Source organism: Ornithorhynchus anatinus, chromosome 20 (genome assembly GCF_004115215.2).
Source record: "Ornithorhynchus anatinus isolate Pmale09 chromosome 20, mOrnAna1.pri.v4, whole genome shotgun sequence".
In the NCBI taxonomy this organism is placed as follows: Eukaryota; Metazoa; Chordata; class Mammalia; order Monotremata; family Ornithorhynchidae; genus Ornithorhynchus; species Ornithorhynchus anatinus.
Window position 1 is genome coordinate 14,122,960 of NC_041747.1, and position 12,769 is coordinate 14,135,728.

A 12,769-nucleotide genomic window follows, 5' to 3' on the forward strand; every position below is an offset into this window, starting at 1 on the left:
GCTGCCTTGGCCAGGGCTGGCACCGGCTCAGGGCTAAATCTGCTCCCTGGCACGTACGCCAGCGAGGGCAAGAACGTCACGTCTCTTCTTGGGGTTTCTTTGCACTCAAAGATCATGCCTGGAATGTGGCAGAATCAACACTCGCTGCCTCATTCTAAAAGAATCCAGGATGATGAGATCAATTTAATGATAGGTCCTTTTGGCCCCACATTCAAACTCAAAATGGGAGTCTAGGACAAATTGCAACTCGGAATGAATTTAGCCATGTCTCAGCCACTGAGGATTTCAAGGATTTTTTTTAAGCTTTTAAATCTTGAGCTTTTCAAAATGAAATGTTTTGCTAGCAGTGCTGGGATCTAAATGAAATTGCAAAATGTACATTTTTTCCTTCCCTTGTTCAAAGTCTTGTTTTCTCCCTGTGCATTTCCTCCTCCTCATCATTATTTTCATCATTATATAAAAGGCTGCTTAATAAATGAGTCCTGCTTCTTCTGAAGTGCTGCAATTTTTGGAAACCGGAGGTTGAAATATAATGAATATCTTTCATTTTTCTTGAACCTTTAAGGCTCTATATATCCTTTGAGCTAGGTGATAATAATACTTCTATTTGTTAAGCTCTTACATGTGTCAAGCACTGTTCTAAACACTAGAGTAGATAGAAGTTAATTAGGATGGATCCAGCTTGATCCAGCTGGGGCTCACAGCCTAAGAGGGAGGGAGAACAGGTATGAATCCCGATTTTACAGCTGAGGAAACTGAGGCCCAGAGAAGTTCCATAACTTGCCTAAGGCCACACAGCAGAGAAGCGGTGGAGTCAGGATTAGAGCCAAGTCATCCGTGTTCCAGGCCTCTACTCTCTCCACTCCACTATTCTGTATAGGCTACCAAGGTGATTTGGAAATGAGACCTTTACCCAGATCAGGCAAAGAAATCTCTCTGTCTTAGAAACTTTGATTTTGCATAATTTTGTTTTAATTCACCGGACTGTGAGGCGAGTTAAGACAAAATGCGATAATACCATTCTAATACCACTCCAGATTTAATTTAGCCTCGGATGGTTTGCAAGTAATCCATCTCTGGTTTAGAATTTGTTGTTAATTAAAAAGCTATTACGTTGTCTTACTTTTTCAGCTGGTAAAATAGGAGTTCCTTTTTCCTAGAACTCTGTCTCTCCTCTAGGATTTGAATTAAAAAACAAAATTGGGATTATAATTTAACTTTATGAAATACTGATTTCAGTTTATTAGTTAGTTCCTTTTTGCTTATCAATAATTTTCCCCTGACATTGGTTTTTTTTTACATTTATGGGCTACCATAAATAGTAAAGTGGACTATTTATGGGGGTGGAATTTTCCTCTGGAAAACATGACTGGATTTCTGTTAAATAATTACTGCTCAGTGACATAGGGCTGATAGTGGAATGTCCTGGAACAATATTCTCCACTAGGAAGGCTCCCATCCTCTCCACTTTATTTCTGCCAGTGCTTAAATCGTTTTGGCCCTTTTGAATGTGATTTAATAATATATCCGCTGATGCTTCTATTTCACATAGTTGAAAACAGAACTTTGCTGTTGTTAAATGAGGTTTTTACACCGGCAAATCAAGACCTCACTATAGTCTTAATTATTGTACTCTCCCAAATGCTTAGTACAGTGCTCTGCACACAGTATGTTCAATAACTGTGATTGAATGAATGAATGAATGAAAAAGCTAGGGAATTCTAAAAAGTGGGAATGGGTGTTTTAATTTATTAAAAAAATTAAATATATGTATGCAGGGTAATCAAATACATATAGTAATCTCTAGGCTAAAGAGGTTTACTGGAGTAAATGTTGCCTCAAATTCTGCTCCCTAGTGACCATCTTATCCATTAGTGTATAGACAGGCAAAGCAATGAAAACATGTACTGCGTAATAAAGAAAGATAACATTTTCCATTGGAGGCCCTAATATACAGCTTCAAACCAAACTAAAACTCTTCATAATAGTGCTTCAAAGCTTTCTCTAAGGCTGTAGATTTGGCTGTCAAAGATAGCACCTTCTTGACTTTTGGAGAAGCTCTCTCTGCCACTGCCAAACGCATCACTAGTCATGAAGCACTAGAACACAATAAGTCTTTCATTGATCATTCACACTGTTTTAATGCTCACTGACATTTTTTTGCTCCTTATGTCTGGGCCTGTTTCCTCTCTTTGGCTCCTTCACTCCCCTGTCTTTTCTCCCTTGAGATATACTTTAATTTTTTTTTTCAGCTGTTTTTCCTACTGCTCTTGTAGGAAGAGATGGGATTTTAGGAGGACTTTGAAGGTGGGGAGTGCTGAAGTCTGGTGGAATTTGGTGGGGAGGGAGTTACAGGCTGGGGAAACAGGGCAAGCAAACAGTCCAAGGTGGCCAGGGGAAAAGCAGGTTGTATTTAGTGAGTGAGTTTAGGAAGAGAGAAGAGTTTGAGCCGGGGAGTACAGTAACAAGAGCCAGTATATTAAAGAGAGAAAGAGCACAGGCCTGGGAGCCAAAAGACCAGGGTTCTAATCCTGGCTCTGCCACTTGTCTGCTCTGTGACTTGTCAGTGCCTCAGTTACCTCATCTGTAAAATGGGGATGAAGACCGTGAGTCCCACATGGGACGTTGACTGAGTCCAACCTGATTAGCTTGTATCTAACCCCGGCACTTAGAACAGTGCTTGACACAAAGTAAGTGCTTAACAAATACCACTGGGGAAAAAAAAGCTGGTGGCGAGCTATGAAACCAGTGAAAAGGGGTTTAAAAGCAATTTCACTAAATCGATAGCTCTACTTTTTAAAACTGTACTAAGTGAATAAAGACTACAGGTGAGATCAATTATTCTGCAGTTAAAATGATCCCCAAGGGCATATTTCATCCATGGCAGGGAAACATTTATTTTATGAGTATGTTATGAGGAATTACTAATCTAACAACTTCTGGGTTTAGCTATTTCTGACACAGAGTGCGTCTACTTGTATTTATATTTGGAGTAGAGAGATTTCCTCAGACTAGCCTTTCCATTTCCTCCAGTTTTTTTTTTTAAATTGATTTTCATTTTTAGCAGGGAACACACACAGAGTTCTGACTCTTCAAACTCGAGATGACTGACTTCCTAAAGGCTAGAGAGTGGTTTCGTGTTTCAGCTTATACCTCAGAGGTTTTTCTAGTTGAAGAATTAATCTTTTGGGCCAGGAGGAGACTTTTTGACATTAGATGACACCCCATTTGGAGGAAAACAATATGATCTGACTATTCCTGCTTCCCCTCAAAGGAAGTTAACACAGTTTGACTCACATCTTTGGGGTTGTTCCATGCAGGCTGGATCTGTATCTTGAGAGAACTGTGTATTCCCCCTCTAAGCCCACTCAAAGGAACCCAGGTGTTATAAGTATGCCTGGCTGGATTATTCCAATACATTTTCAGAATTTTACCCTCATGGACCACTCTGATCACACTTTTTAAATTGTACTCTTACCACACCCTGATTGACCTCAGGGCTCAGGATGATCAGCGGAACGGAGAGGAGAGAAAAGGAACTTTAAAAGTCTCAGTTGAACTGGCCCTACTGGGAAATAGCTTCCTATCTGTTCCCCTACTATAAACTCCTCGTGGGTAGGGATTGTGTCTACCAGCTCGACTGAATTGTACTACTCTCCCAAGTGCTCAGTACAGTGCTTTGCATACAGTAAGTGCTCAGTAAATACCACTGATCGATTGATTGTCCCAAATGGCTTCTGAACCAATCAGAAGGAACATAATAAGGATAGATGTTACCAAATTCCACTTTCCTAACACCAACATAGTGTTTTTCCAGTTCTTACTTGGTTGACAAAAATCTCTATCAAAACCAGTATCCAAACCTCTTATGTGAGCTGCTTAGTGAGTCAGATATCATTGGAATTGTTACAGTGCAGTCAGGAGGCACAAGATTTTCTCACCCTGATACTCCTTGCTGTTTGATAACCACTCAACCACCCAGAATTTTGCCATCTATTGGTAAATTTTTCTTTCTTTTTGGGGTAAAAACTTTCCTCTTTACTTCTTTCTGCTCTGTCCTTACTTGTGTCTTTTTTATTCATCCTTATTTTATGGTAAATGATTTACTTACCTTAAGTAAAGATTGAATAGATAATGGTGAAATTCTCAAGACATAAGGAAAAATGGAATGTGGGCTGAAATCAAATGAATTGTCACAATGCTGGACCGTGGGCTAAGTCTTCTGCATTGTTTTAAAGAGACAATATGAAATACTGGAGCATAATATCCCCCTTGACTGCAAAGAGTCCAACTAGAGTATGCAAAATAATACTTAAGCATGAGGGATAAAACAAGACTCCAGTTTAAGCACCCATTCTCCTAGATTCTTTTGATAGGATTCCTCTCTGGTTCTATTAATACTGTGACACAATTGTAGTATTCAAAATAAGTCTATAAACAGAAACAATGAGAAAGAAACTATGCAAAACATCTAAATTAAACACAGACACAGCACCCCATCCCTTGTGTATTTCCGTTCTCCTCTCAATTGGTCTGAAGAATGAGTGAAGTGCTGGACCTGTATATCGTCTCCAGCTGTTTCTTTAGTGGAAGTTGAGCAACTTTCTGTCTTTCTCTGTGTATGTGTCTTTCTCTCCCCTGCCGTTCTCCTCCCACCTCTCCCCCCCCTCGACTCCTTACATTGAGACCTGTGAACTAGCTCATTTCTGGACTTATAATGATGCATCCCTATTTTCCGTAAATTGTCTGTAGGAAGATGAATTGCTCTATTCCTTTGGTAAATTACTCCTTTGGTAATTCAGCCTTTTCAAGTTGATTGCTAAAGGCTGAAACTATATCGGATAATCATTCACTCAGTCATATTTACTGAGCCGCTCACTGGGTGCAGAACTTTGTACTGAGCACTTGGGAAGTACAGTGCAGCAATAAAGAGCGACAATCCCTGTCCACAATGGGCTCATAGTCCAGGGGAGGGGAGAGACGGACAACAAAACAAGTAAATCGGCTTGTGTGTGTCTTGAAAGGAATGCACCCACCAAACACGTGTGCCCACGTCTCGCTGAGATGAATCAATTCTGGGATCGATATCACGGATAGAATTATTTTCACATCGATGCACTAGGTAGGCGGCAGATGGATGGGGACCTTGAAAGATGGTTGTGGACCTTGAAAGATGGTTGTGTGGGAAGCGCAGCACCGAAAGATCCATTGTCATAACACCACCACCACCTCGTGGTAATTGATTTGAACTTCAATGCACTGCTTGAAAGCCTTCAGAGGATCTGGGTTGGGAAGGTGTCTTCTATTGCTGTTGCAATACACTCTCTCAAGTGCTTAGTATCTTACGCAGTAAGCAGTCCATCAATATAACTGATGATGACATGCGATTTTAATAAGGTTTCAAAGATGGGGAGAGTGAGGGGCCGGCGTTTATGAAGGGGGAGAGACCTCCACCCTGGCGAGAACAGTTTGGAGGGAGGAAAAGTTTAGAAAGAGTGAAATCTGGGTAGGCATATCATGCTCCTGGCACAGCAAAATAGATTTCTTGCCAGTGTGAGCATTTCTTTATCTTTATCGAATGTTAGAGAAGATAGAGGATTCAAAATAATTTTAGCCTGGAAATTTCATAGACAATTAGAGCAGTATAGTCATTTAATGAGTCAGAAAAGTTCAGTACTCAGGGTTCAACTGATATCTTTTGGAAAAGCACTGCAGAAAAAGAACAAAAGATAACCCAGTTGGTTTAAAACCCGTGTCTGCATCTTGTTGCAATTAATTGATGGCCTCGCGAAGAAAAGATGGTTTCTTTCATTTGCAGACTCACTTCTGCTTGCTTACATTGCTATCTCATTGCTTAGCTCACAGAAAAGGACTCCAATTCCCACTTCACTGATACTAGAAAGGATGTTATTGCAAGTTTTATGTTATGTAATGTGTGAAGCTTTTCTAGCAATCCTTTTGCCTGCAACTGTTTTGGACCCAAGTACTTACTATTATCTAAAAGCAGGAGAGGGAAACAATGTACCCGCCCTACAACCAAAAGCTGGAGTATCTAAATGGTGGCTTTAACTTTTCAAAACCTAATTTAATCATAATTTGTGCTTATATTTCATTCAAGCAATGATTTCCAGTGAAAATTTGCCACAGTGCATGCCTCCGGCCTATTGTACTTTTTATCACATCCTCCAGTAATGGATGATCAAATGCTTTCTGCATTTTAAATGCATCCAACCATTAGGCTTTTACCACAGAGACATTTTTCTCTTCCTTGTGGAGAAATAAGGGGTTTTTGAATATTACTGGTAAGACACTTGTCTTTAGGATTTAATTGCAGTTTTTACATCGTCTTTCTTGGTAGAATAACAGCATTTACCTACACAGCTCGATAAAACAGTTGCCTGTACTATAAGTATCATTGAAACCGAATTTGTGTATCTGTAAATATTTAAAATCTTCCTACAGTTTGTCTTGCATTAGACAGTCACATGATCTTCTCACGTAGCTTAAGTTGACAACAGTTTATAATGGCTGTGAATAATAATAATAATAATAATGGTACTTAAGTGCTTATTATATGCAAAACACTGTTCTGAGAACTGGGGTAGATACGGATAATCAAGTTGGACACAGACCCTGCCCCTCATGGGACTCCCTGTCTTAATAGAAGCAGCGTGGCTCAATAGAAAGAGCCCAGGCTTGGGAGGCAGAGGACGTGGGCTCGAATCCCGGCTTCCCCGCTTGTCAGCTGTGTGACTTTGGGCAAGTCACTCACCTTCCCTGGGCCTCTGTTACCTCGTCTGTAAAATGGAGATTAAGACTGTGAACCCCACGTGAGACAGTCTGATGACCTTTTATCTACCCCAACGTTTAGAACAGTGCTTGGCACATAGGAAGCACTAACAAATGCCATCATTATTATTATTAGTCCCCATCATACAGATAAGGTAACTGAGGCCCAGAGAAATGACTTGCTCAAGGTCACCCAGCAGACATGCGGCAGAGTCGGGATTAGAATCCACATCCTCTGCCTCGCAGGCCCGTGTTCTTTCCACTAGGCCACGTTGCTTCCACAGGGATCTGGTTGCAGATTTAACACGTTTGTGTTGAACCAGCACAACACAAATGCACAGTGAACTCTCTTGCGTGAGCAGGACAGGGAGAAGGTGTAGAAGGAACCACCCAACCCCTCGGCCATGAGACCGCTGATGCCAGTGTCTCGGGAAGGCATCACCCTTTCCGAGAGGCCAGCCCCTTCTCTGAATAACGAGCTGAGCCTGGAGGTCCTTGCCCCCTGTAAGGGACCTTACTGATGACTCCTCTAGGACTGAAAATAAAGATAGTACCTTATTCAAATGATAACTTTTGTTATAGGTTCTAGTTCTGACTACATTTCTTATAGTAGTAATTGAATTAGAATGGAGACACATCCGAGGGAATCCAACATTCATTTCAGATCCTTTCTGCCCAGGACATACCTAGTGGCACGAAGGAAAAGTTTGAGATTCCGTATGTCTCAATGGCATTGACAGGATCTGCTACAAGTATTCATTCATTCATTCAATTATATTTATTAAGCGCTTACTTTGTGCAGAGGACTGTACTAAGCACTTGGGAACGTTCAATACAGCAATAAAGAGTGACAATCTCTGCCTACAACAAGCTTACAGTCTAGTAGTTTTTAACACTTCTACAGGAGGACTGAAGAGTGGCATGTTGTGCTTCCATTGGCGGGGTGTACGTGTGTGTGTTTTGTGTTTGGCTGAGGGATCACACCCTGAAATTTGCTTTCTACTCAGTCTAGGAGACTATCTGATTGCCATTTCTTGCCTAGGGGAATTGGTGGTTCTCTCTTCTTCCCCCCTCATGGACTATTCAGTCTGCCCCGAGACCGCAAGGCCTAGCAGAGGGTTTGGGCCGACAGGGAGATGGGATGTTGTTGTCAACCCAGTGACTGTGCTAATGTCACGGTTCTCAGGAGTGACTCAGCATTAAACACAAACTTTTACTCTGGGAGATTGAGATTGGGACCATTTAGTCGTATAAAAATAAACTAGGACAAAAAAAAGAACAAAAATAGCAAAAATAGAGACTGTGGGACTGTCTTGTATTTCCTGTAATCCAAATAGAGAGAATACAGAGAAAATTGCCAAGATCCATGTGTTAACTCTGCCAAGACTCCAGTAATCATGGCAGAACCAGACTGCCAAAGAAAATAATGTGGCAAGTCCAGTCTTAATCATTATTGGAGAGAATACCAAATGAGGGATATAAAGACCGAGGTTTGCAGAATGATATCTAAAGTCAATAGGGGTTAAAGCTGTGAATGTAAAGCTTGGTAAAAGCCACTCACCCTATGCTAGATCCATGGATATCCTAAAGACTCTGCTTGAGGGAAGGGGGTTAATTCGTTATTTAATTTATGGTAATGCCAGAAATTGGGAGCTTGGGCACATATCACTAAGTAGCACAACCATACATTGAAATCTGAACAATCTGTGGTCATCTTCTTTTGCTGCTTCTTTTCCACTTTAATTTGCCTTAGTTATTATTGCCCACAGGTACCTGCTAATTTCAAGGGATCTTGTTGATTTTTAGGCCACATTCATATTTATACTGGGCAATGATCAGATTCAGAGGCAGGTGACCTAGGAGGCAAGAAGTGGAAAAAGAAGGGAAGAAGAGTTGGCCCTGGGTGAAGAGCACCCTGGAAATTGACCTAATTTGCCTATATGGGCAAATTCTGTTCAGAATTTACCCGAAAATCCTATGTCCAGTTATAGGTGGCACAGTTCAAAGAGGCCGTTGGCAATATGGACCAGGTTTAGCCAAGAGATCAAAAAGTGATTTTAGAAAGGACAAGGAAAAGTGAAAGAAAGCTAATCCAGAATCCAGAATCACAGACAGAGACTGTGTCTACTGGCTCTGTTGTAGTGTACTCTCCCAGGCACTCAATAAATATCACTGATTGATCGATTCAGGGCACTTCTAAAATCTCATCTTCTCCAGGAAGACTTCTCCAATTAACTGTTTTTGGTTGTTTTTTTTAGCATAGGTTATATCCCCCAACCGACCCCCCCAGGGATCAACTTTGCCCTGTGTCCCTGTACTTACTCGTAACAGTTCAGTACATCTCCGTTTACATACACTACTGCTTAAGCACTCATTCACCTACATACCCAGGTTTCTTTTCTCTTTTTCTCTCAATAACTGCTTTATACTCCTCTCTTCTGCTAGACGATAAACTCCTTGAAGGCTGAGATAGTGTATTCCATCTCTTGTACTCTCCAAAGCACTTAATACAGTGCTTCTGAACACAATAAAAAAGTGATTATAGTATTTGTTAAGTTCTTACTATATGTCAGGCACTGTTCTAAATGCTGGGGTAGTTACAAGTGAGTAGGTTGGACACATCCTTATCTCACATGGGATTCACAGTCTATGTAGGAGGAAGAATTCTTGATTGGTGAATTGATTACTCTTCTCCTAAATAAACCTTCCTCTGACTGCCCTGTACTCGTAATTTATTTACTTATATTGATGCCTGTTTACTTGCTTTGATGTCTCTCCCTCCCCTCCCCCAGGACTGTAAGCTGTTATGAGCGGGGATTGATTCTCTTTATTTCTGTGTTGTACTTTTCAAGACTTAGTACAGTGCTCTGCAGACAGTAAGTGCTCAGTAAATATAAATGAATGATTGAATACTCTCATTTCTTCCGCCTCTGGGCCCTTGACAAACATGCCCTTCCCACTGCCTGGAACTCCTTCCCCATTCAAGCTTACTAGATCCCTACACTTCCCTACCTTGAAAGTCCTCTTGGTAAGCCCACCCCTTCCAGGAGGCATTCTGTGATTACGTGTCTTCTCCCTATGTCATATCCTCCCAAATACCATCCCAGCATTTCTGTACTTACAGCTGAAGCAGCATGGCCAGGAAGATAGACCACAGGCCTGGAAGTCAGAAGTTCATGGGTTCTAATGCTGGCTCCACCACTTGTTTGCTCTGTGACCTTGGACAAATCACTTCTCTGTGTCTCAGTTCCCTCATCTGTAAAATGTAAAATATGTGACAGGGGCTGTGACCTATCCGATTTGCTTGTATCCATCCCGGCTTTTATTACAGTGCCTGGAGCATAATAAGCGTGTAACAAATACCATCATTATTATTATTACCTTGAGCCCATATGTACATAATGATTTACATCCTGAACTTTTTATACACTTCTGTATACACTTATTCACCTTTTCATTCTCTTGCCATAATGCAGTTGTCTCTCTGTTCATAACTGTAAACCACTGATGATGATGATGATGATGATGGTATTTTCAATCAGTAGTTGCTTCGTTGTTCAGTGTTCATTGAGTATCCACAGATGCTTTCTCTACTGGGTCTTGTGGATACGATAAGGAATACAGGTGGTAATTGCCCTCAAAATTACCTCCTTGGAGGGGAGACAAGACAGGGGGACAATTAATCTAAATATGTACCTTGAGATACTCTAATTACAAGACTAACCTGGCAAAGAGAGAGTTGAGGAATAGGTAAACACACTGGGATTTGGTGTGATTTTTAGAAAGGAAGGGATCAGGCCCAGATGTGGAATAGAGCGTGCCATGAGAATGGCCATACAAATAATGGTGGTATCCTGTTCCTCTCCCCGTTTGCCTCTGGGAATTTTATATACCCAAGTCCATCCTCAGCGGGTCTGCTAAAATTCCTTCCTCCAGTGCTATTAGCAAGATTTCTTCCGTAGCCACTTACAGTTGGGGGAATAAATGACTATAAAAAGAGTTAACAGCCAATGATGCCTTCTTTTGTAGGAGAAAATGTTGACAGTATTAATGCTGAAATGTTTTACTTGATATGGATACTGATTTGATCATTTTTCAATTAAACATTAATGACCTCCTTTTTCCGTCGTTTTTCAGACAAGCGTTAAAGAAGGAATACTATTAAAGCAAACCAGTTCTTTCCAGAGGTGGAAAAAACGTTACTTCAAACTCCGAGGCCGAACGCTCTACTACGCTAAGGATTCAAAGGTAAAAGGACTCACATTGCCGATAGTCAGATCCCATGTCTTTAGTTGGTCCCGATCTTTTAAAAAAAGTATTGCTGATTGTATTTTTAAAGTGAATTCATTAGTGATTTAATCGAGGGGACCAATTTCTTGTAACTCTTTTGCTCTTATTTTCATAATTTTGTGGTTTAAACAATGAGCAGGTGAGTTTAGATTAAGATTTCAGTTACACTAAACTGATTTCATGTACAACTGCTGCTTAGAGGCCCTCTCCTGGGTTTCATTAGATTTTCTATTCCTATTCCAAGGCAATCCTCAGAACTAGCATTTTGGGGAAACCCCAGCAAAAGCAATGGAGCTCTAGTAGTTTTCGCTGATGGTGCTTTGTAAGGCCAAAAGGCAATAACTGCAGTAATAAAAATAAGAAATTGTGTGTATAAAAGCTTTCAAGTAGTGGACAGTGATTTTGGAATTCCATGCTACTGAAAATGTAGAATTTTTTTGAGTTCAATCTTGTTCAGAATTCGAGTTCAAACTTTCTCTTTGACTCTCAAAGTGGAAAAAAATCAGTGTGTATTTGTGAATTCTCTCTAAAAGAATAATTATGCTGTAAGCTCGTTGTGGGCAGCAAATATGTCTGTTATATTGTTGTGCTGTTCTCTCCCAAGGGCTTAGTACAGGGTCTGGCACACAGTAAGCACTCAATGAATATGACTGAAGTATCATCTACCTATTTTTTAATATATTTCCATTCCTAAACACCCCACCAACCCCAAAAAAGTGAAGTCGTATTATAGGGTAAAGTTATATTTAATGATAGATGAACTTGAGCTATGCTTACTGTTTTTGTGTTCTTTTCCATTGACAGTCTCTAATATTTGATGAAGTTGACCTGTCAGATGCCAGCGTAGCTGAGTCAAGCACAAAGAACGTTAACAACAGCTTCACGGTATGGTGCCATTATGATAACTTCAGCTTTAAAAAACTGGAAAGACTGTTTTTTAAGACAATCAGGAATGCTTTCATTGGATTCACTTTGCATTTTTCCCTATTCGGAGCATTATTAATTACAACCTGGCATGGTTTGACATATTTTATGTGAACTTTGCATTTAATTTTAAGGAAGCCAACAAGTTTTTGCGATTTTGCCTTCTTTTGGCAACTTGATTTTGAACTCTAATTTCTTTAAAGGTGTCCTCAAGAAGAAAATCACTGTTTTAAATTATTCCACTAGATCTCCATATAGGCAGTTTTCCCAAACTTGTTCTCAATCCTCTTTAAAAATTGCAGTATTTGTGACAAGATGAAAGCTCATCCCAGACATTGCCTCAACATTGAGAAATTTCATTACTTATGTTTTTTAGGAAACAGAATGCACAGTGTAATGCCAGCTTTTTTTTTTTAAATGAAGTGTGTTTCTGAGAAGATCAGCAGTGCTCTAGTGTGTAGAGGGAGAAATTGGGGCAGAAAAGAGAAGTTAAGCGATTACCTCCATGTATTCCATGAGATTGCCGCAGCTGACCTAGAAATGTGATCTTTGAGCCCCTTGATCAGCTCTGTAGAAGAAAATCAAATATCTGACCTGTCACTAATGTCATATCTGTCTTGATTTCAAGCCTACTCTGTTTGATTTTGGAACATGAAAATTTTCATCAGTATCAATAACTTACATTTATTGAATGTGAATAATAGGTGGGGCACTATTCTACCATGGAGAAGATAAAATTCTCAATTTCCAGCCGTGGATTATGTCT

The 12,769-nt window shown here is 40.3% G+C and overlaps 1 protein-coding gene across 7 annotated transcripts in view; it reads left to right on the top strand.

Moving 5' to 3' along the window:
• The window catches only part of DGKH (diacylglycerol kinase eta), a 163,948-nt gene that overhangs the window by 61,481 nt on the left and 89,698 nt on the right, over positions 1 to 12,769 (top strand). For all 7 annotated transcript variants that reach the window (XM_039914881.1, XM_029047846.2, XM_039914880.1 and 4 more), the window contains 2 exons: positions 10,927 to 11,037; positions 11,884 to 11,964. In XM_039914881.1, the coding sequence (XP_039770815.1) occupies positions 10,927 to 11,037; positions 11,884 to 11,964 (192 nt within the window). The remainder of the gene's footprint in view (positions 1 to 10,926; positions 11,038 to 11,883; positions 11,965 to 12,769) is intronic.